Below are 25,565 nucleotides of genomic sequence, written 5' to 3'. Positions count from 1 at the left end.
CCCAGGAGGCAGAGGTTGCAGTAAGTCGAGATCATGCTGCTGCACTACAGCCTGGGTGACAGAGGGAGGCTCTGTCTCTATTAAAACAAACAAACAAAAAAAAATGTACATTTGACAAAATATATGTAATACAGAAGCTGGGATACCTTGCATTTAATTAAAACTTCTGTGTAAATGAAAAAGCAAACAATGATAGCATACTAACCGGAGTCACTTGGCAATACCTCCACACTCCAAGCTTCACTTGTTGTCTCTGATATGGTAGAACCAGTGCAGGGGTCAAGAAGCACTGATCCTGAACCTGGGAGGCACAGCAAACTGCCTAACATGTTCTCTGCTGCTGCACCTGTATAGCCAGTGGGAAGCAAAGGGTTAACAAAGATCCTGGTGGAAAGTGCAGTGATAGTGGGGAAAAGCTAAACTAAGCTAACAAAATTTCTGGCCAGGCACAGTACCTCACACCTGTAATTCCAGCACTTTGAGAGGCTAAGGCAGGCAGATCACAGTTCAAGACCAGCCTGGCCAACATGGCAAAACCCCATTCTACTACAAATACAAGAATCAGCCAGGTGTGGTGGCCGGTGCCTGTAGTCCCAGCTACTTGAAAAGCTGAGGCACAAGAACCCAGGAGGCGAAAAATTGCAGGGAGGTGGAGACTGCAATGAGCCTAGAAGATGCCACCGCCCTCTAGTCTGGGCGACAGAAGTGGGACCCTGTCTCAAAAATAAAAATGGCCATGTCATTTTGGGACTTTGTCTCAAAAAAAAAAACTCCACTCTACCCACCAGTAAAAATACAAAGTTCCGCCAGGCACATTGGCTCACGCCTGTAATCCCAACACTTTGGGAGGCTAAGGCAGGCAGATCACCTGAGGTCGGGATTTCAAGACCAGACTGACCAATATGGAGAAACCCCATCTCTACTAAAACTACAAAATTAGCTGGGAGTGGTGGCACAAGCATGTAGTCCCAGCTACTCGAAGGATGAGGCAGGAGAATCGCTTGAACCCAGGAGCTGGAGGGTGCAGTGAGCTGAGATTGTGCCATTATACTCCAGCCTGGGCAATAAAAGCAAAACTCCGTCTCAAAAATAATTAAAAAATACAAAGTTCCCAGTTTGGTCACAATGGCACCAGACCCTTTTCTCCTGCAGTTTACCTCTGACTCTCCAGAGAGAAAACACACAAGTGAGGTAATTTCAACTAGCTTTAGCTTTGACTTTTCAGCAAATTTTACAGGGGTCCTTAATATTGTTCTAAAATTTAGAGCCCTACAGGGATTAAAAACATTGAGAGAGATAACCACAGAATACTATACTGGCAAAATATATTTTCTTCCAGTACATTAGTCACTATTCAGGGCAATAAAATATATTCATAGGAAAATACACACCTACATAGCACTCTCTCAACTGCAAATACAGCTTATTGCGCAAATACAGCTAACTGCCAAGAACAATACTACTCTGGCATCTGGAAAAAAGCAACGCAAAACTAATTTTAAAAATCTATTTACACTACTTAAAAATACAAATCGAAAGTATTAAACATTATTACACATCTGTGTTAAAAATACTGAAGTTCAAAAGGCTTCACTACTTTGGATTAAACCTAATAAAAGAATAATTCTATTTCAGGGCATGAAAAAAATTGGGAAAAAGTTAATAAAAATTATCTTTTAAAGATATATCATGAAATAATTATAAATAAAATAATGCCTGCAACTTGCCTAAACATAATGAGGGGAGAGAACAGGGTAGTGGATAGGAGAACAGACGAAACAAAACTGGCCATGTGTGTCTAACTGCTGAAGCTGAGTGATGGGTACAATGGGTTCCTCTTTTATATTTGTTTAAAATGCTCCATGATTTACGTCAGGCGCAATGGCTCACGCCTGTAATCCCAGGCTTCAGGAGGCCGAGGTGGGTGGATCACCTGAGGCCAGGAGTTTGAGACCAGCCTGGCCAATATGGTGAAACCTCATCTCTACTAGAAATACAAAAATTAGCTGGGTGAGGTGGTGGGTATCAGTAGTCCCAGCTACTTGGGAGGCTGAGGCAGGAGAACTGCTTGAACCCAGGAGGCAGAGGTTGCAGTGAGCCAAGATCATACCACTACACTCCAGCCTGGGTGACAGAGTGAGACTCTGTCTCAAATTAAAATAAAAAACCTACTGGGTACTATGCTCACTACCTGGGTGGAAAAATCATTTGTGTACCAAACCCCAGCAACGTACTCCCTGAACCTAAAATAAAAGTTGAAGAAAAATAAACATATACATTAAATTTTCCATGTTTAAAAACAAAATGAAGATGAGGGTTACAAGACTATATATCTTTGAGAACTCATAAAATAGTATCCAAAAGACTGAATTTTAGTGTATGTACATAGCACCTCAATAAATTTCACATTTAAAAAAAAAAAAGAAGGCAGGAGGATCGCTTGAGCTCAGTAGTTCGAGACCAGCCTGGGCAACAAAGAGAGATTCTGTCTCTATTAAAAAAAAAATCAAAATTATAAAAGGAAAAAAAAACCCTGGTTGCCCTTTGGAATTTAATTAACCTTCCAGAAGCAAATTCATTTTTTAAGAGAACATCAGTATCATATTGTTGTGAAAGATTTTATGGGTATAATCTGTAAGAATTTCCATCTTAAGGTAAGTCTTAAAAGGAGAATATACTAATCAGAGACAGACTAAGAACTTATACTATGCCCTGCAAACAATACTTGACCAGAATCTAATCCACAACACTGGTTTTTCTCTTTTTTTTGGCAGTGGGGAGGAGGATGGGTAAGGGATGGGATTAAATGTAGAAAGAAAGAGCACTACTTATATTTAAGCAAATAAAAAAGTAAACAAATGTCTTATTCTATACAGTTATCACAGTTTCCCAGATGGTGCTAACACATACACACATTATGTTTGCCAGGGCACTGGTATTTCCTCTCATGAAAGGTCAATGGATTTGAATAATCAAACTGTGATCTTTCAGAGACATTAAATGGCAGTTACCTGCAATTTCTTGCAAGCGATCTTCATCAATATTAGGGTCAAAGTCACTTCCCAAGACGTCTGTACTCCAGGTCTCACTCACTGTTTCTGATATGTCCCTATCATCTGTTAATCCCATCATGTCACGAATTTCAAACTTCCTTAGTTTATCATCAAGGTTATCTTGTGTTGTAGCTATCAAAAACAAAATCAAGCACTTTAAAAATAGTAGCACAGCAATGACTTTTTAATCAACTTGAAAGAATTTTATCTTTGAACTTCAAGTTACATATTTTTTTTAAATTACTTTAATTTTTTTTTTTTTGTTCTGTCACCCAGGTTGGAATGCAGTGACAATCACGGCTCACTGCAGCCTCCACCTCCCAGACTCAAGTGATTCTTCTACCTCAACCTCCCCAGTAGCTGGAACTATGGACACGTGCCGCCATGCCTGGCTAATTATTTTTTGTCTTTTTCATGGAGAAAGGGTTTTGCCACGTTGCCCAGACTGGTCTTGAACTCCTGGACTCAACTGATTGACCAGTGTTGGTCTCCCAAAGTGCTGGGATTACATGTATGAGCCACCACACCTGGCCCCCACATATTCTATCATTACTAAGCATGTAGACCTAGATCTAACTAGACCAGTCAGCTCCCTACCAAATAACTGACTACCAGCTAAGATTAGCAGAGCTCCCTACCCAATCACAGGTGAAAGTACACGCATGAGTGAACCCAGTCTAAATCAGAAAGACCAACCAGTTGACCCATAGACTTGAGGGCAAAAATAAATGTTTTGGGGTGGTATGCTATATAGCATTGAAGTGGCAATAATTAACTGATAAAACCATACTAAAAATGTTTTTTCACTTGACTTGGATAACTCCCTTCTGCATTTAAGAGTTTTGTTCACCTCCGTAGACCAATTTTCCTCAATCAAGTTCTTTTTTTTTTTTTTTTTTTTTTTTTGAGACAGTCTCACTCTGGAGCCCAGGCTGGAGTGCAGTGGCACAATCACGGATCACTGTAGCTTCGACCTCCCTGAGTAGCTGCAACTATAGACACATACCCTGGGTTTTTTTGTTTTTTTGTAGAGACTGGGTCTCCCTATGTTGCACAAGCTGGTCTTCAACTACTGGGCTCAGGCAATCCTTAGTCTCCCAAAGTGCTGGGACTATCAATTCACTTCTTAATCCAGCATTTCACAAAACATAGACTGCCAACCACCTACCTCAGAATCTCCTAGAAAGCAGGTTAAAGAGATATTTGTTCAACTTTTTTCATCAGCTCATATGAAAGTTCCTCCACTTATGCAAAGGCCTCCAGTGGATGCCTGATACTCTGCATAGTACCAAACCCTATATATTCCACGCTTTGATTTGATAAGCAGTGACTAATAGGCAGGTAGCATATATATATGGATATGCTGAACTAAAAAATGATTAATGCCCGGGATGAGATAGAGTAAGATTGTGCGAGATTTCATCACATTAGTCAGAATGGCACACAATTTAAAATTTATGAATTATTTCTGGAATTTTCCATTTAATATTTTTGTACCAAGGTTGCCCGTGGGTAACTGAAACCATAGAAGGTGAAACCATGGATAAGGAGGTACTACTTTATTATTTGAGTTTTCTCTTGTTATTTGCAACAAACTTAATCCTAACTGATACACTGATAAACCAATCTGGTAAAATACAGCATTACTTTTTCTTTTGCTTTTTTTTTTTTTGAGACGGAGTTTCGCTCTTGTTACCCAGGCTGGAGTGCAATGGTGCGATCTTGGCTCACCGCAACCTCTGCCTCCTGGGTTCAGGCAATTCTCCTGCCTCAGCCTCCTGAGTAGCTGGGATTATAGGCACGCACCACCATGCCCAGCTAATTTTTTTTGTATTTTTAGTAGAGATGGGGTTTCACCATGTCGACCAGGATGGTCTCAATCTCTCGACCTCGTGATCCACCCGCCTCGGCCTCCCAAAGGGCTGGGATTACAGGCGTGAGCCACCGCGCCCAGCCCAGCATACTTTTTCTAAGCCACACACATTCTAATGATAATACTCCTTTTCTTTCTAAAACTTGACTGAACCAGAATTTCTAGAAGTAAGACTTGGGAAACAGAATTTTTAAAAAGCTAACCAGGTAATTCTTACGCATGCTAAAGATCACTGTCTCCAATCTAGTTGAGGGCATAATCCTTTTTTTTTTTTTTTTTTTGAGATGAAGTCTTCCTCTGTCAACCAGGCTAGAGTACAGTGGAACCATCTTGGCTCACTGCAACCTCTGCCTCCCAGGTTCAAGTGATTCTCCTGCCTCAGTCTTCCAAGTAGCTGGGATTACAGGCACCAGCTACCACATCCAGCTAATTTTTGTATTTTTAGTAAAGACAGGATTTTCACTATCATGGCCAGACTGGTCTCGAAGTCCTGACCTCCGGATCCCAAAGTGCTGGGATTACAGGCTTGAGCAACCGCGCCCAGTCCATCTTTTCTTTTTTAGACAGAGTCTTGCTTGGTTGCCCAGGCTGGAGTGGAGTGACTCAATCTCAGCTCAATGCAACCCCATGCCTCCTGGGTTCAAGCAATTCTCATGCCTCAGCCTCCCAAGTAGCTGGGATTACAGGCACCAGCCACCTTGCTTGGCTAATTTTTGTATTTTTAGTAGAGACAGGTTCCACTTTGTTGGCCAGGATGGTCTCGAATTCCTGACCTCATCTACCTGCCTCTGCCTCCCAAAGTACTGGGATTACAGGCATGAGCCACTACACTTGGCTGAGGGAATCATCTTAAATGAACAAATCCAAAAAATTTTTCAACTTAATCTTCCTAAGGCACCTCACTTCCTCATCCTCGCTGAATCAAAAGCCTTCAGTGGCTTCCAGCTTGCTACTAAAATACTGACATCCTTCTTTCCACCACAGAAATCCACCTACTCTTTAATCTCTACCTCACCCTATCTCCCTGATACCTGAATAAGTACTATGGCTTCTCACCTCTTTGACTTGCTTATACTTATCCTTCACCTAGAATGACCTATCTCCAAATTCTGCCCAGGCAATGCCAGCCAGCCATTAAGCTAGTATTTTCTTCCAGTAAGCTTTCCCTATACTTTCAACCATATGTATCTCTCACTCAGAACTGCCAAAACACACTTATGATACCTTTAATTAATTGTGTATTATTCTTTCCCTATTCTGAGTTCCTTGAGCCTGAGTATTTACATGGTATCCCTAAAAGATTAAAGAATTAAAATCTCAAATATTACAGAATTTAAAGTAATTTATATTAATTATTCAATGTAACTTAAGCCTAAACAATCCACTTACCAACTAAATACATTTTGAAAAACGGAAAGAATGATGAATAAATGCAAGTTTAATAGTGAGGGTATAATCTCTTCCTGAACAAAGCCAACTTAATGCAAACACACTGCTCATCCTGCAATCAGGTAAATTCTTTGCTATTTAAGCAATTGCATTAAACTTCACTTTACCTTGCTCATGTTCTAACAGCTGTAGAGCTTCAACTCCATTACTCCCAGAAGGTCCTGCTCCAAGTTCTGACACAGACTCTCCTTCTAGGTCTAGGGAGGACACTGAATTGGAGCGATTTGAAGGACCTAAAGAAATGTTTATATTGTGAGCAATCTTTTTAAAACAGTCATGAGCCAGGACACAATTTTTCATGCCTAAAAGACTAAAAACTGATTAAAGTGTTTTTAATGCTGCCTTTATACCTTAAAAAAACACATGCCCTTTGAGACAGAAATTCTGCTTCTAGGAATTTATCCTAAGTTGCTAATAAAAAATTAATCTGCTAGGCACAACGGCTGACACCTTGTAATCTCAGCACTTTAGGAGGCCAAGGTGCACTGATCACCTGAGGACAGGAGTTGGAGACCAGGCTGACCAACATGGTGAAACCCCATCTCTACTAAAAATACAAAAATTAGCCAGGCCTGGTGGCGCATGCCTATAATCTCAGCTACTCAGGAGACTGAGGCAAGAGAATCGTATGAACTGGGGAGGCCGATGTTGCAGTGATCCGAGATCACACCATTGCACTGGCATGATCTCAGCCTGGGCAACAAAAGTGAGACTCGATCTCAAAAAAACAAATTAATCTAAGGTTGCTTGTTGCAGAGCTTCTTTTTTTTTTTGAGACAGAGTCTTGCTCTGTCACCCAGGCTGGAGTGCAGTAGCGCGATCTCAACTCACTGCAACCTCCGCCTCCTAGGTTCAAACAATTCTGCCTCAGCCTCCTGAGTAGCTGGGATTACAGGTGTGCACCACCATGCCCAGCTAACTTTTGTATTTTCAGTAGAGACAAGGTTTCACCATGTTGGTCAGGCTGGTCTCAAATTCTGACCTTGTGATCCACCTTCCTCAGCCTCCCAAAGTGCTGGGATTACAGGTGTGAGCCACTGTGCCCAGCCTTTTTTTTTTTTTTTAAGACAGAGTCTTGCTCTGTTACCCAGGGTGGAGTACAGTGGCGTGATCTTGGCTCACTGCAACCTTCGCTTCCCAGGTTCAAGCAATTCTCCTGCTTCAGACTCTCCAGTACCTGGGACTACAGGTGCACGCTGCCACACCCAGCTAATGTTTTGTATTTTAGTATGAACAGGGTTTCACCGTGTTGCCCAGGCTGGTCTCAAACTCCCCAGCTCAGGTAATAAGCCTGCCTCTGCCTCTCAAAGTGCTGGGATTACAGGCATGAGCCACCATGCCCAGCCCAAAGCTTCTGTCTGAAAAGTGGAAGCAATCTACTGATTTAATCATAGAAGAAAGTTGAAAAAACTGATATGCCCATGTGAGTTAAGGAAAACAGCCATGAAAACCATGTTATTTAAGAATGTTAGGCTGGGCACCGTGGCTCTTGCCTGTAATCCCAGCACTTTGGGAGGCCAAAAAGGGTGGAGCACCTGAAGTCAGGAGTTCAAGACCAGCCTGAACAACACGGTGAAACCTCACCTCCACTAAAAATCCAAAAAAAAAAAAAATTAGCCTGGTGGCAGAGGTCTGTAATCCCAACTACTTGGGAAGCTGAAGCAGGAGAATCACCTGAACCCAGCAGGCAGAGGTTACAATGAGCACAGATCATGCCACTGCACTCCAGCCTGGGTGACAGAGCAAGACTCTGTCTAAAAAAAAAAAAAAAATTTAAATTACAAAGGGAAATGTTAATACCAGTTTAATAACTGAAAAGGTTATAAAATAGGATAAATTTAATTTTGCTACAAATAATCTAAAATGTCAACTATTAAAAAAATTGTGAGATTATAGGTGATTCTACTTCTCTATTTTCTAGAATGAACATATATTACATGTGATTTTTTTTGAAAAGTTAGATTAAAACATGAAGTTATTATATGTTTTCTTTTTAAATGTCAGTAAATTTGAATTATATTTTCTTGACCAAAAAAAAAACTGGTCCTAGTAGGCAAATGACATATTCTCACTTCACAATCTTGGCTTTGAATTTTCTTTTTAATATCTATTTCCACTGTATCCTGCTTCATAAAGGTGTGTGAGTGTGAGTAGCAGAATACAGAACGCTTAAGAGTATATGCATAACGATCCAAGATGGCCGATTGCTAACATCCCGGGATTGCAGCTCTCAGTGAAGGCGCGGAGAACTAGAGGACGCCACACTTTCAGACAAATTCTGGTCACTCACGGAGCAGAAGATCCCCAGTGGAGGAAACACACGGGTCGCCAGCGCGACTCTCGTGGCTGGCGTGGCAGCTCTCGGAGCAGAGTAAACAGGTTTGGAGGACCCGCACGGGCCCCCAGCACAACACCAGAGCCCGGCGCAGCAGCTGTGACGGCACCTCGGGGCGGGAGCGCTCAGCACAGAGTAAACGGGACCCGTTCCCCTTCTGACCGAGGTTTGGAGCCCCGGGAAGGCAGAGTTGCCTCCTACGGACACAAGAAGGAAGCCAGACAGGAGAATCCTGGGAAGAAAAGCACCATCAGTTTTAGCCACTGCTCTGGCCCTGGGAACTAACAACCTGGACGCCCCACTCAAGAGTCCTAATCTGAAAGTTGGTAAATTCAAAGACGACAGAAGGATAAATTTACAATGACGGGAAGAAACCAGCATAAAAAAGCTGAGAATACTCAGTCAGAACGCCTCTCCCTCTAAAGAAGATCACAGTTCCACATCCACAATGGAACAAGGCTTGATGGAGAACGAGCGCATCCCAATGACAGAAGTCCTCTTCAAGGAATGGATAATAACAAACTTCGGTGAGTTAAAAGAACATGTTGTAGCCCAACGTAAAGAAACTAGGAACTTTGAAAAAAGGTTTCATGAAATCCTATTGAGAATAGACAACTTAGAGAGGAGTATGAGTGAATTAATGGAACTGAAGAATACAATACAGGAACTCCGAGAAGTATGCACAGGTTTAAACACTCGAATTGTTCAAGCAGAAGAAGGGATATCAGAGGTCAAAGTCCAACTTAATGAAATAAAACGTGAAGAAAAGATTAGAGAAAAAAGGATAAAAAGGAATGAGCAAAGTCTCCAAGAAATGTGGGACTATGTGAAAAGACCAAATTTACGTTTGATAGGTGTACCTGAATGCGACGGAGAGAATGAATCCAAGCTGGAAAATACCCTTCAGGATATTATTCAGGAAAATTTTCCTAAACTAGCAAAGCAGGTCAATATTCAACCCCAGGTAATACAGAGAACACCACAAAGATATTCCTCAAGAAGAGCAACCCCAAGGCACATAATCGTTATTCACCAGGGTTGAAACGAAGGAGAAAATACTAAGGGCAGCCAGAGAGAAAGGTCAGGTTACCCACAAAGGCAAGCCTATCAGACTTACAGCAGATCTCTCAGCAGAAACTCTACAAGCCAGAAGAGAGTGGGGGCCAATATTCAACATCCTCAAAGAACAGAAACTTCAGCCCAGAATTTCATATCCAGCCAAACTAAACTTCACAACTGAAGGAAAAATAAAATCTTTTATGAACAAGCAAGAACTCAGAGATTTTATTACCACCAGGCCTGCTTTACAAGAGCTTCTGAAAGAAGCATTACACACAGAAAGAAACAACCAGTATTAGCCTTTCTAAAAATACACCAAAAAGTGAAGAGCACCAACATATAAAAGAATTTACACCAACGAATGGATAAAACAGCCAGTCAACATCAAATGGCAGTAATCCTAAATTTAAATCGACTAAATCCCCCAATCAAAAGACGCAGCCAAAACCCAATGGCATGTTACATCCAGACCTGTTTCACATGCAAGGATACACAAAGACTCAAAACAAAGGGATGGAGAAAGATTTACCAACCAAATGGAGAGCAAAAATAAATAATAAATAAATAAAAAGCAGGAGTTGCAAATCTCATATCGGATAAAATAGATTTTAAAGCAACAAAGATACAGTGGTAAAAGGATCAATGCAACAACAAGAGTTAACGATCCTAACACCCAGATACATAAAGACTTAGACTCAATGAGATAGAAAATTAATAAGGATATCAAGGACTCAAACTCAGATCTGGAACAAGTAAACTTAATAAATATTTATAGAGCTCTCCACTTTAAATACACAAAATATACATTCTTGTCAATACCACATCATACCTACCCATAAGTTTAAATGAAACATTGATTGGCCATTATTAATACCCAATTTTTTTCAGAATAAAGCAATATTTCCGTTTACTCTCCCTCTTTCTCTTCCTCTTTCTTCCTCTCCTTTACTTTTTTTGGTTTTTTTTTCTTTCCTTCTCTCAAAAAAAAGAAATCAACTTGTAAACCTCTAGATCCAGGTCGGCAATATCTCTCTCATTGCTTGATTTCCTCCCTCCCCCTTCTTCCCTTCCTTCCTTCCTTCATCCCTTCCTTCCTCCCTACCGTCCTCCTTCCCTCCCTTCCTGCCTTCCTCCCCCCCAAAAAAAAGAGTATATGCAACATCATGAATTACTAGTAAGTCAATTTTTTCCCGTTTAGACATGCATCGTATCTTTCTAAAGGAGCTCTATAAGCTTTGGTATATGTTAATACTGGAGAAACAAAACTTGCTGTTATTCTATTGAAGTCTGAATGAAGACTTATATCTTCTCCATTTTATATAACCAAAGGCATCTTGCAATCTTAATTTTATTCAGGAAACAATCTTTACAGCCAACTGTTCAAGCTCATTAGAGGAAATCTTCATTAGTCTCCTCAGTGAGAGGCACAGATGGTAGAATTATAATTTATAAGGCTCCTTTAAAAAACACAAAACAAAATATTATTTGAATCACACAACTCCTTGAATGAAGTAACCCTTCACCTTCAGATATTCCTTCCAGATTATCACTGCAGAGGGAAAAGCGCAAGGTTTTATCAGGTTTACCATGGAGCTTGTTTTCATCAACAGGGACATCTCCTTGACCTCCATCTGAAAGCTGCATGTTTAGGACCTAAAAAGTAAAATGCAAATTTTGGTTTACCAACAGAAAGACTACTGATAAGGAAACAAACCACAGCAAATGCGTATTTAACTCCTTAATCTTAAATTATCAATTTTTAACTACAAACCCATTTAGAAGGTCTGTCAAGCTTTTAAATATGTGTGGAATAAAAGTGTATCAATTAAAGCAACTGAAGCTATGCCTTTCCATTACCCTACTAGTGTAAAGATTGAACAGGCAACCACACACCAGATGAGTAGTGATAAGAATTATACAAATCAGAGGTCTTTAGTGTTAGCACCTCGGTCCTTGTAATTCTGTTACGTGTCAACTATGTAACCTTGGATAGACAAGTTATTTAAATTCTCTAAGCCTCAGTTTCTTCATGTATAAAATGGTGATAGTAACAGTATGTATGCCACGTAACTGCTGAAAATTAAGTAAAAAGATGTACAAAAACAGTTGGCATGGGAAAAATTTGCAAAATTAAAATTAAAAGTAAATAAACATGCAAAATTTAAATAAAGTAAATAAATTCCACTAGAAGGAAAAATGTAATCATGTTATTTTGTAGGCACCGAAGATTTAATCCATCTAGTTTGAACGTCCACTTAATCACAACATACAGGGCCACAAAAGTCCATGCCGGAAACTGAAGTATGACTTCACAATCCTCTCCAGCTTAGATGTCATGGCCTTTTTATAATGCTTTCTATTTACCAGATGACTTCCAAATAACATAATTGCTTCTCACTACTCCCTACAAGCCTTGTACAACTCAGGTTTGTATGTATATCTCCACCTTAATGAAGAACTGAGAACTTTGTTGAGAGTCACATAGCGTATTTTAGGCACACCTGGGACTGGAACTCAGAGGCAGTGGCTCCCTTGTCTGTTGCTGAAATATGAAGGAAGAATAGCACCCTCACTATAAAAAAAAAAGTTCTCACCACAAAAAATAAAAAATGTGAGGTAATACATGTTATTTAGCCTTTCCACAATGTATATCAAAATATGTATACTATAAATAGACACAATTTTTGTCAGCTAAAAAATAAATGATTTTTAAAAAGAAAAAATACACACTCGTGGTTGCTGTTTTGGCTCTAAGTAAATTAAAGGTTTTTATACATTTACATATGATGCCTTTGAATACAGGTTTTTTTTTTTGGCTGGTCATGGTGGATCACACCTGCAATCCCAGCACTTTGGGAAGCCTAGTAAGGCAGATCATCTGTGGTCATGTGACCAACATGGAGAAACCCCATCTCTACTAAAAATACAAAAATTAGCCAGGCATGGTGGCATGTGCCTGTAATCCCAGCTACTCGGGAAGCTGAAGCAGGAGAATCACCTGAACCCAAGAGGCGGAGGTTGCAATGAGCTCAGATTGCACCACCCATACTCTAGCCTGGGGAAAGAGACTCCGTCTCAAAAAAAAAAAAGACTTTTTTTTTCTATTTGAAATTAAATAAACATAAAAGTTTTATTTATTAGAAAAAAAATTTATGACAAAGCTCATTCTGTCACACAGGCTGGAGTGCAGTGGTGCAATCATGGCTCACTGCAGCCTTGAACTCCTAGGCAAAAACAATCCTCCTGCTTTAGCCTCCTGAGTAGCCAGGACTACAGGTACATACCACCAAGTCCATCTAATTTTTTTATTTTTACACACACACACACACACACACACACACACACACACACATTTTTTTAGACGAAGTTTTGCTCTCATTGCCCAGGCTAGAGTGCAATGGTGCGATCTTGGCTCACTGCAACCTCCGCCCGCCGGGTTCAAGTGATTCTCCTCCCTCAGCCTCCCGAGTAGCAAAGATTACAGACATGCACCACCATACCTGGCTAATTTTGTATTTTTAGTAGACAGGGTTTCTCCATGTTGGTCAGGCTGGTGTCCAACTCCCGACACCTCAGGTGATCCGCCTACCATGGCCTCCCAAAGTGCTGGGATTACAGGCATGAGCCACTGTGCCTGACCTATTTATTAGTAAGATAGGGTCTCACTATGTTGCCAGGCTGATTTCACTCCTGGTCTCAAGCAATCCTCTCACCTCAGTCTCCCAAAGTACTGGGATTACAGGCATGAGCCACCATATCTGGCCAACATAAATTTTTTTAATTTTTAATTTTTAAGATAACTTAGACTTTTAAATCACCACGGTGAGTGATGTGAAACTAAACATCAGGAGAAAATATATCTCAAGGCCTGGAGATCAGTGTGAATTAACATAAAAGGGATTATACCACAACAAAGATATTTTCCAAATCTTATCCAAAGGCAAGCACTTTTTGTGACACGACATAAAAAGCCACTATACAAAGTCAGTCACGCTGGAGTATAAAATACAAAAATCTAATTTCATGCTTCTAAATCAGAGCATCTTCAAACTCTAAACAAAAACCACAGCAACTGAGGGCTAAAAAAAATTTTAGCCAGGCACAGTGGCTCACACCTCTAATCCCAGCACTTTGGGAGGCTGAGGCAGGCAGATCACCTGAGGTCAGGAGTTTGAGGCCAGCCAGGCCAACAAGTACTGAAACCCCTTTTCTACTAAAAATACAAAAATTAGCTGGGCCTAGTGGCGCATGCCTATAGTCCCAGCTACTAAGGAAGCTGAGGCAGGAGAATCACTTGAACCTGGGAGTTGGGGGTCACAGTGAGAGCGGCCTCCCAAAGTGCTGGGTATATCTTCTTAATGACCATTTATCAACATATAATATCTTTGTCTTTTGTAATCTTTCTGCTCCTCAGACTAGATAATCTCAATTGACCTATCTTCAAGTTCACTGATTTTTCTGCGTGTTCAAACCTGCTGTTGAACCCCTCTAGTGTATTTTTCACTCCAGTTATTACACTTTTCAACTCCAAAATTTCTATATGGCTCCTTTTGGTAATTTCTACCTCTTTATTAATATTTTCTATTTGGTGAGACCTTGTTCTCTTGGTTTTCTTTAGTTCTTTATCTGTGGTTTCCACAGCTCTTTGAGTATATATATATATATATATATATATATATATATATATATATTTTTTTTTTTTTTTTTTTTTTTTTTTAAGTCTTAAGTAAGTCCAATGTCTGTGCTTCATGAAGGACATCTTTTTTTTTTTTTTGAGTTGGAGTTTTGCTCAGGGCTCCCTCTGTTGCCCAGGCTGGAGTGCAATGGCGTGATCTTGGCTTACTGCAACCTCTGCTTCCCAAGTTCAAGCTATTCTCTTGCCTTAGCCTCCCAAGTAGTGAGATTACAGGCATGTGCCACCACATCCGACTACTTTTGAACTTTTAGTAGAGATGGAGTTTCTCTATGTTGGTCAGGCTGGTCTTGAACTCCTGACCTCAGGTGATTTGCCTGCCTCACCCTCCCAAAGTGCTGGGATTATAGGCTCCTAGCCATCGAGGACATTTTTCTATTAATTTTTTTCCTGTGAATGAGCCACATTTTTTGTTTGTTTATATACCTCATAAGTTTTGCTGAAAACCAAGTTTTTGGTTTTAAAAAGTTTTACTACGTTTTAAATATTATAAAGTAATCATTAAAAAGTCAGGAAACAGATGACAGAAAGGATGTGAAGAAATAGGAACTGTTGGTGGGAGTGTAAATTAATTCAACCATTGTGGAGGACAATGTGGCAATTCCTCAAGGATCTAGAATTAAAATACCACTTGACTCAGCAATCCTACTACTGGGTATATACCCAGAGGATTATAAATCATTCTTCTATAAAGACATATGCACACATATGTTTACTGCATCACATTCACAACAGCAAACACTTGGAACCAACCCAAATGTCCATCAGTGATAGACTGGATAAAGAAAATGTGGCACATATACACCAAGGAATACTATGCAGCCATAAAAAAGGATGAGTTCATATCTTTTGCAGTTACATGGATGAAGCTGGAAACCATCATTCTCAGTAAACTAACACAGAAATGGAAAACCAAGCACCACATGTTCTCACTCTTAAGTGGGAGTTGAATAATGAAACACATGGACACAGGGAGGGGAACATCACACACTAGGGCCTGCCGGCAGGTGGGAAACAAGAGATAGCATTAGGAAAAATACCTAATGCTACACAGATGGAATCTGTCAAAAGTTGCAGATGTCAATGACAGGTGGATGGATGCAGCAGACCACCATGGCACATGCATACCTATGTAACAAACCTGCATGTTCTGCACATGCAACTCAGAACTTAAAGTATAATTTAATTAATAGAGAGATATTATAATGCAGCAATTCTGGAAATCAGATTATATCCCTTAACCCCCAGAGTTGATTGTTGCTGCTTGTTGTGGTGACTGTTTATTTAATGACCTCTTTAAATTTTCTGTCTTAAGGCCACTTAAGTTTCTGTTCTGTTGGCTTAGTGGTCAGCAAGTGATTTGGCAGATTTAGCACCTGGAATAAAATAAAACAAAACATTTCCAAGTATTTGAAGATTGGTTCTGTGTTGGGGCACTTCAACACTTAGCCAGACAGTTAGCAGCTGTACTTTACCCTTCACTTCCTGCTTGCGTTCAGCCTGAAGGTTAGTTAGCAGTGACAGCTTGGGTCTTCTAAGGTCTTTCCTGAGCACATGACCAGCCCCAGCCATGTGTACAATCTTCTACATTCCCCAGAACACGTGGGAGCTTTTCAGAGCCTTTGTGTCCCCTAGTATCTCCTTCCCCAGCCTCTTCCTTCATAAGCATTTGGATCTGTCTGCTGCTTGCCCTGACAGTTATCCCTTAATGCAGGCAGAAGCAACCAATATATCTGCTTTTCAATACTTTTGACAAATGCCACCTGTGTAGCTGCCTCAGCCCTGGGAAAGATCAGAGACAGGCAAAACAAAGCCAAGCCCTTGAGACAATCTTTCATGATCTATCAAACAGATCAAAATACACAACCATGATGCTTTCAAAATAAAGTTCACATTCCTCCCTCAAGTACCTCAAGCACACTGCACAGGAACACCAGCTGTTGTCTTCAAAGCAGCCACCGGACTAGGGGTTGAGGATGGTAACAGGGTAGGATCACAGAGCTCTCTTAACAAAATTCAGCAGTTTTTTTTCTTCATTAAGTATTCCCTTGTTAAAAGTTTTTTATTAGATTCCAGAGTTCTGAATAAGTTGATTCTGACAGTTTTTGCCAGCTTATTTGTGTGTGTGTGTGTGTGTGTGTGTGTGTGTGTGTGTGTGTGTGTGTGTGTGGAGGGATGGAGTTTGGAAGTTTGCTGGTCCTCTTCCCTACGGGGGATTATGTCATAGTCCCAAACACAGCTTTATCAACCACCATCACTTTATCAATCACTAAAACTGGCCTCTTGTTCCTAGACCATTCACAAATTTTCTTGAATAATAAGCAATCACTGTTGAATATAAGATGTTGCTACTTTTTTTTTTTTTTGAGACAGAGTTTCGCTCTTGTTACCCAGGCTGGAGTGCAATGGCGCGATCTCGGCTCACCGCAACCTCCACCTCCTGGGTTCAGGCAATTCTCCTGCCTCAGCCTTCTGAGTAGCTGGGATTACAGGCACGCGCCACCGTGCCCAGCTAATTTTTTGTATTTTTGGTAGAGACGGGGTTTCACCATGTTGACCAGGATGGTCTCGATCTCTTGATCTCGTGATCCACCCGCCTCAGCCTCCCAAAGTACTGGGATTACAGGCGTGAGCCACTGCGCCCGGCCGTGGATGATGCTACTTTTTAAGGAGATCACAATTCTATGAGAAGAGATTCCTCCTATCTTTAGGAAATCAAGATTTCTTTTCTTTTTACTTCTTTTTTCTGTGTTTTTTGCTGTTGTTGTTGTTGTTTGGTGGGGGGGGGGGGTGTTTTGGTTTTGGTTTTTTTTTTTGAGACAGAGTTTCACTCGTTGCCCAGGCTGGAGTGCAATGGGGCAACGGGGCGATCCAGCTCACTGCAACCTCCACCTCCCGGGTTCAAGCAATTCTCCTGTTTCAGCCTCTCAAGCAGCTGAAATTACAGGCATGCACCACCACACCTGGCTAATTTTGTATTTTTAGTAAGGATGGGGTTTTACTATGTTGCTCAGGCTGGTCTCAAACTCCTGACCTCAGGCGATCCACCCACCTCAGCCTCCCAAAGTGCTGGAATTATAGGTGCGAGCCACCACATCTGGCCTTCTTCTTTTCATGTGCATTTAAGCCCAGTGGTTTTGTTACAAATATCTTAAAAATGATTCCCACACCTCGAAACCCATTTCTTAAAAAAATTTTTTCTTAGTTTTCCATTATCTCTTCCATTTTTTCCTGACCAGCCAAAAAATACAACATGTATCTTGAGATGCATCTCAACAAATTTTTGGCTCTTTAATGAAGGAATACTACTAGTATGCCACTAGAAAAAAAACAAACACAAACTGGAAAAGTGACTTGCTACAAGTCACTGGAAAAGTCTCTTCAATTGCCATACCACAGTCTCCTGGCTTCATCTCTCTTCTGCTTCTGCTAGAAAAATTCCTTTTGCTTGGACCTATTCACCAACTTCAGTGCCACAGATGTATTAATGTGAAGGGCCTCACATCTGTTCACAGGGAGCTTAGCATGTGAAGATATGTCATGGTGGGACCACTGAAGATAACAAAGAATTAAGCATTAAATTCACTGGCCAAGCACGGTGACTCAAACCTGTAATCCCAGCACTCTGGAAGGCCGAGGTGAGTGGACTACTTGAGGTCAGGAGTTCAAGACCAGTCTGGCCAACATGACAAAACCCTGTCTCCACTAAAAATACAAAAATACCCAGGTGTGGTGGCACGTGCCTGTAAGCCCAGCTACTCGGGAGGCTGAGGCAGAAGAATTGCTTGAACCCAGGAGGGAGAGGGTACACTGAGCCAAGATCACACCATTGCTCTCCAGCCTGAGCAACAGAGTGAAACTCCATCTCAAAAAAAAAAGAAAAAAGAAAAAAAAAATCACTGCTATGATCTGAATGTCTGTGCTCCCCCAAAATCTGTATGTCGAAATTCTAACCCCCAAGGTGATGCTATTTGGAGATGGGGCCTTTGGGGAGGTGATTGGGTCATGAAGGCAGGCCCCTCACAAATGGGATAAGTGCCCTTATAAAATAGGCCCAAGGACATAGCAAGAATATATAATCTATGAACCAGTAAACGAATCCTCATGAGACACTGAATCTTCCTTAACTGTAGACTTCCTGGCCTCTACAAATGTGAGAAATAAATTTTGCTGTTTATAAGTCACCCAACCTCTGGTATTTTGTTACAGCAGCCTGTATGGACTAAGAAATCACTACTGATTTATAGAAGCAACTGACCAAATAACCTCATACCTCATTTTCTGACATCATCCCTGGAGTAAGCTGAGGACCTGTCCCTAAGGAAATGACCAACACCTCTTCTGGTTGCACCTCCTGGATGGTTTCTTGAGATGATCCTTCATGGTCCATATGTAGGTCCATTAGCATATTGGTGCGGCTTCTGCTCCGAGTTGCTAATAAAAAATTTCAAATAAAATAATTTAGAGAAATAGACAAATGAAGAAAATGGTATGCTAAATATGAAAATATATTTTCTATTAGTGCAGAACATTTGCACATGCACAAAACAATAATGGTGAAAATATAAATAAGAAAAAACAAAACAAAAAACTAGATCCTCCAAGTGACACTACTTACAAAGATTCTCTTTCAAAACTGATAATCAAGAACAGTGATCCAAATCCATGTGACAGGAACTGCCACATAGATGATCATGTCTGCAGAACAGTAAACACGTCCCAATCAATTTAAGATTTGGAGTAACATTTCTTATATTTTTAAGATACTTTAACTATTTCTCCTACAAAATGTTGTAACTGCTACAGATCTACCATACTAAAAACTGAACTTCCTCTTTCAGGAGTTTGAGACCAGCCTGGCCAACACGGTGAAACCCCATCTCTACTAAAAATACAAAAAATTAGCCAGCGGTGGTGGCAGGCACCTGTAATCCCAACTACCTGGGAGGCTGAGGCAGGAGAATCACTTAACCCAGGAGGCAGAGGTTGCAGTGAGCCAAAACTGCACCATTGCACTCCGGCCTGGGTTACAGAGTGAGACTCCAAAAAAAAAAAGAGAAAAAGAAAAAAGAAAAGTTTTTATTTTATTTCAGAGGACAATGAAATTCAGTACAACCAGAATACTAAATAGAAATTATCTTTTGGTGCAAAATAATAAAAAATACAGACATAAAGCAAAAACAACTTGTAGCAGCAAAAGTCAACTTCATGTTGTATAAAAGCGGACATTCTTCAAGACAGAAAGAGGCAGAAATATAAACAATCATCTTCTTTACAATACTGATTAATGTTCATTAATCACTTTTAGTCTGAAAATTCAGAGCACACATCAATTTCCAAGTCTAAGATAGGCCTATCCATATCTTTATTTGCTCACCCTATCTTCTACTGAGTTGAAAATTTAAATTCAAGCTCATGAATAGATTATGAATCTTAAGTAACAAACTCTTATTTATTTTTTTTGTTGTTGTTAAGAGACAGGTTTTCACCGTGTTGCCCAGGCTGGTCTCAAACTCTTGAGCTCAGAGAATCCACCCACCTCAGCCTCCCAAAGTGCTAGGATTACAGGCGTGAGCTACCGCACCCAGCAACAAACTCTTTAATTTGTAAAAATGCAAGTCATGAAATTTTATGTAGTAATTTACATAAAGTAAAGCAACATGCACATGAAACATACTTTTATAAACTATTTCTTAAGTAAAATTATAAAAGAACGGCCTATTACCCACCAAATGGGGTTATTAGTGTAATATGAGCAGTAATATTGGTAGATGAGGAATCCCAAGCAGTGATGGCTGCTAACTGTTGTCCTGGGTTGCGAAAGCATTAAATAGAAAGAAAATCAACCCTCTGAACAATGGACACACTTTTAAAAATACAAAATCAATGCAATAGCCAGGTAACATGACTATACAAAATAATACTGGGCATACATACATTTGAAATTCACTTTCTCTCAGACTCATATTAAATGACACTTTCAGATAATAGGAAATGAAAAAAATTAACATATAGCAGGGAACAATGGAAAAATCTCTGATTTACTAAAAATAATTTACTTCATCATGTGAATAGAGTGCACCCAGCCCCTAATATTAAAAAACATTAAGTGGCCGGCGTGGTGGCTCACGCCTGTAATCCCAGCACTTTGGGAGGCCGAGGTGGGTGGATCACCCGAGGTCAGGAGTTCGAGACCAACCTGGCCAACATGGCGAAACCCCATCTCTACTAAAAATACAAAAATTAGTCAGGTGTGGTGGCAGGTACCTGTAATCCCAGCTATTGGGGAGGCTGAGGCAGGAGAATTGCTTGAACTTGGGAGGCAGAGGTTGCAGTGAGCTGAGATCGAGTCACTACACTCCAGCCTGGGCAACAAGAGTGAGACTCCATCTCAAAAAAAAAAAAAAACTATAAAGTGCAAAACTCCTTTTTTATTTTAATTTTGAAAACTGACATAATAGGATGATGCAGTAAGACAAAGACTTGAAGAGTATAATGCCACACTCCTGTTGATAATACAATTGCACGTTATGTTAAATATAAGGTAGAGGCCGGGTGTAGTGGATCACACCTGTAATCCCAGTGCTCTGGGAGGCCGAGGCGGGCAGATCACGAGGTCAGGAGTTTGAGACCATCCTGGCCAACATGGTGAAACCCCATCTCTACCAAATATATAAAAAATTAGCCCGTCGTGGTGGCAGCTGCCTGTACTCCCAGCTACTTGGGAGGCTGAGGCAGGAGAATCACTTGAACACAGGAGGCGGATGTTGCAGCAAGCCAAGGCCATGCCACTGCACTCCAGTCTGAGCAACAGAACAAGACTCCATCTCAAAAAACAAACAAACAAATATAAGGTAGACTTAATTTTAAGAAACTGGCAGTTCTTAACGAATCAGAAGTTTAAAAGTAAAATCCCTCTCTTCAAAATGCATAAATTCAAAAGAACTATGTTCACTAAGTGTTGCTGAGTTCCTCATTATAATCAGGCAGGCACTAAAATACTCCTGTTCCCTGCCCTAAACGCTTTTGCCCCGTCTTACTTTGTTTAACTCCCACTTATCCTTCAACACAAAGTGCAAGTCGGCTTCACCTGCTCCAAGTCCTTCTCCTAATACCACCACCATTTGGCTAAGTTAGCTGTCCCCATAACCCTTGTACCTATCTCCTCAGAACGCTTAGCATGCTGAAAGGTACTAGTCTCCTCTTACTCTCCCTAACTAAGCTATCAACAGCCAACTTGACAGTAAGGGCAGGTCCTAATGGTCTTTGCATCCAGTGCCTCGTGTGCAAGACACATCCACTCTCACAGGACTTTTGTGTGGATTAAATGAAACAATATTTATAAAGTGCCTACCCAGTATCCGGAACATGGTATATGCTCAATTAATTTTTTTGTAGATAGACAGATAACAAATATTAACCAAGCAAATAGAATTCTTAAATAAACAAACTTAAAAAAATAAATGAAACTTTTGCTTTATTTTATAACATTAAGGTATCTTAGCTCAGTTGATAAAAAGACATTAACGAAAACAATAATAGAAAAATAGGAACTATTATTTTCCACTTTATCAACGGAAACTTCTAAAATAATATTGTTTGTTATATTATTTAGAACTTTGTAGAAAGGAGGGGGCTACATTTTTTTTTTTTGAAACAGGGTCTCATTCTGTCACCCAGGCTGAAGTGCAGTGGCATGATCATGGTTCACTGTAACCTCGACCTTCCAGGCTCAAGCAATCTCTCCATCTCAGCCTTCCAAGTAGCTGGGACCACAGGCACATGTCACTGCACCCGGCTGAGAGGGCTACATAATTTTAAAAATGACTACTTATAGGCCAGGCGAAGTGGCTCACAGCTGTAACTCCAGCACCTTGGGAGGCTAAGGCAAGTGAATTTCCTGAGGTCGGGAGTTCAAGACCAGCTTGACCAACATGGAGAAACCCTGTTTCTACTAAAAATACAAAATTAGCCAGGTATGGTGGTGCATGCCTATAATCTCAGCTACTCGGGAGGCTGAGGCAGGAGAATCACTTGAACTCAGGAGGTGGAGGTTGCAGTGAACAGAGATGGTACCATTGCACTCCACCCTGGGCAACAAGAGTGAAACTGTGTCTCAAAAAAGAAAAAAAAAATGGGGCTGGGCATGGTGGCTCATGCTGAAATCCTAGCACTTTGGAGGCCAAGGCGGGCAGATCACCTGAGGTCGGGAGTTCAAGACCAGCCTGACCAACATGGTGAAACCCCATCTTTAAAAAAATTTTTTGAAGGAAAAAAAAATGACTACTTACAACACTTCCAAAATTTTTTTCAAGAAAAAAACAATAAAATTTAAACAAACTATACTGTGGATAGCATGACATCAATTAATTATGAAAAGGATGTAGACAAAGCTAAAGCCTACTGATAAACCTTAACTAATCTGATACAATATCTAAAAATTGAAATACTACCAGTAAACATGAAGAGACTTTCTCAAGTATTTAAACATATATTCCAAAACACTGAGCAATAACAAAGGCTAAGGAAATATTAAATTTAAGGGAAAGCTCTGATATGATAAACTCTCTTTACCTATAGGTAATCGATTCTTTTTATTTGCTGGAGTGGTTGCTGGAGACAGCTGAGGTGTATTGTATGGAGTCATTTCTAAACTGCTGCTTTTTCCTGGCTTGGCCGGGGGTAGGTTTGCCAATAAATTGTCAAGAGCCATTCTATCTTCTCTTAATTGATCTCCAGACATCACACTCTTCATAAAATTCACCTGGCAAAAGCAAAGAACATTAGCTAGTGAAATCATTTTTTCAAATACAATATGTATTTCTCATACAATGTACTCATGTATGTCTCTGCTCACACTAAGCTAAAAGACATGTCAGAGAATCCTATTAAACAATGAAGCCATTACCAGAGTAATAAGCTGACTGTAGGTTATATAAACCACAGTTCTGCTCAATCCTTCCAGAAGATTAACGGAAGACAATGGAGGGGTCTCCACGGCACGGCCCCCAATCACAACATCAAGGAAAGCGGCAACACAGCTCTGTTAAAACAGGAAAATAACAGTGAAACATCTCCCCTTTAAAATACTGGAACAAAATTTCTCATTGAGGTGGACAAGCATGAAAAAACTTTAACATCTTAAAAATCCTATTTTTTTGGCCAGGCTCGGTGGTTCACGCCTGTAATCCTAGCACTTTTTGGAAGGCTGAGGTGGGTGGATCGCCTGAGACAAGGAGTTCGAGGCCAGCCTGGCCATCATGGTGAAACCCCATCTTTTAAAAAAAAAAAAATCCTATTTTTTTAAGATGTTAAACAAATTAATTTTTTTTTTGATACGAAGTTTTGCTCTTTGGCCCAAGCTGGAGTAAAATGGTGCCATCTCAGCTCACTACAACCTTCATCCCCTAACACCCCCTTTCCACCCATTAAAGCGATTCTCCTGCCTCAGCCTCCCAAGTAGCTGTGATTATAGGTGTCACCACTATGCCCAGCTAATTTGTGTATTTTTAGTAGAGATGGGGTTTCGCCATGTTGGACAGGCTGGTCTCCAACTCCTGACCTCAGGTGATCCACCCGCCTTGGCCTCCCAAAGTGCTAGAATTACAGGTGTAAGCCACCCCACCCAGCCTAATTGTCGTATTTTTTGTAGACATGGGGTTTCACCATGTTGCCCAGACTGGTCTCAAACTTCTGAGCTCAAGTGATCCACCCACCTCAGCTTCCCAAAGTGCGTACAGCACTAGGATGACCAGAATGACCCACTGCACCCCACCTAAAAAATGAAACTTTTTTTTGTACTAATACTAGACTAAGAACTTGGGGCTGGGTGTGGTGGTGCATGCCTGCAAACCTAGCACTTTGGGAGGGCAAAGAGGGGTGGATTGCTTGAGCTCAGAAGTTCGCAACCACTTGGGCGACATGGCAAAACCTTGCCTCTATAAAAAATACAAAACTTAGCCAGGCATGATGATGCGCACCTATAGTCCCAGCTACTTGGGAAGCTGAGGTGGGAGGACTGCTTGCGCCAGGGAGGTCAAGGCTGCAGTGAGCTCAGATGGCATCAGTGCACTGCAGCCTGGGTGACAAAGTGAGACCCTGTCTCAAAAAAAAGGAAATTAACAGTAAGATCTTGTAGACAAACATAACATAACACAGAAGAGTATACACACTGTGTTACTATTTCTGAAAGGGGAAAGATGGGGTGGATGGAAGTACACAGTACACGTAGGAATTTGCTTGTTTACATATGGACCTCTAGTAGGATACACAAAAGCCTGGTAACATCAGGAATATTTTGGGGGCCAGGCATGCTGGCTCACACCTCTAATCTCAGCTACTCGGAGGCTGAGGCAGAATTGCTTGAACCTAGGAGGTGGAGGTTACAGTAAGCGAGATTGCATGATTGCATTCTAGTCTGGGTGACAAGAGTGAACCTCCATGAAAAGAGCAAAACTCAATCTCAAAAAAAACGAATCTTTTGTGGGGGCAGGGAATGAAGATTACAGATGAGAGGTGGAAAAGGAATTTTACTGAAATATCCTTGAATTGGGCCGGGTGCAGTGGCTCACACCTGTAATCCTAGCACTCTAGGAGGCTGAGGCGGGTGGATCACGAGGTCAGGAGATCGAGACCATCCTGGCCAACATGGTGAAACCCTATCTCTACTAAAAATACAAAAATGAGCCGGGCATGGTGGCAGGCGCCTGTAGTCCTAGCTACTCAGGAGGCAGAGGCAGGAAAATCGCTTGAACCCCGGAGGCAGAGGTTTCAGTGAGCCGAGACTGAGCCACTGCACTCCAGCCTGGGCGACAGAGCAAGGTTCCAGCTCAAAAAAAAAAAAAAGCCAGACATGGTACCTCACGCCTGTAATCCCAGCACTTTGGGAGGTCAGGAGTTGGAGACCAGCCTGACAAACATGGTGAAACCCTGTCTCTATTAAAAATAACAAATTAGCCAGGCGTGGTGGCACACACCTGTAATCCCAGCTATTAGGGAGGCTGAGGCAAGAGTATCGCTTGAACTCAGGAGGTCACAGTGAACCAAAATCATGCCACTGCACTCCAGCCTGGGCGACAGAAGGAAACTCCGTCTCAAAAAAAA

At 41.0% G+C, this 25,565-nt stretch overlaps 1 protein-coding gene across 32 annotated transcripts in view; it reads right to left on the bottom strand.

Moving 5' to 3' along the window:
- The window catches only part of GAPVD1 (GTPase activating protein and VPS9 domains 1), a 105,125-nt gene that overhangs the window by 36,787 nt on the left and 42,773 nt on the right, over window positions 1-25,565 (bottom strand). For 9 of the 32 annotated variants that reach the window (XM_009002943.5, XM_078326844.1, XM_078326828.1 and 6 more), the window contains 8 exons: window positions 23,371-23,505; window positions 23,037-23,226; window positions 20,192-20,272; window positions 18,736-18,896; window positions 11,293-11,422; window positions 6,483-6,608; window positions 3,012-3,185; window positions 206-346 (listed from right to left, as the gene is read on the bottom strand). In XM_009002943.5, coding sequence (XP_009001191.1) covers window positions 206-346; window positions 3,012-3,185; window positions 6,483-6,608; window positions 11,293-11,422; window positions 18,736-18,896; window positions 20,192-20,272; window positions 23,037-23,226; window positions 23,371-23,505 — 1,138 coding nt within the window. The remainder of the gene's footprint in view (window positions 1-205; window positions 347-3,011; window positions 3,186-6,482; window positions 6,609-11,292; window positions 11,423-18,735; window positions 18,897-20,191; window positions 20,273-23,036; window positions 23,227-23,370; window positions 23,506-25,565) is intronic. The other 23 variants (XM_009002952.6, XM_035257506.3, XM_009002969.6 and 20 more) reach the window with 3 other exon arrangements.

Source organism: Callithrix jacchus, chromosome 1 (assembly GCF_049354715.1).
Source record: "Callithrix jacchus isolate 240 chromosome 1, calJac240_pri, whole genome shotgun sequence".
In the NCBI taxonomy this organism is placed as follows: domain Eukaryota; kingdom Metazoa; phylum Chordata; class Mammalia; order Primates; family Cebidae; genus Callithrix; species Callithrix jacchus.
The sequence above is the reverse complement of the archived record's forward strand: the minus strand, read 5'-3'. Positions and strand labels throughout refer to the sequence as shown.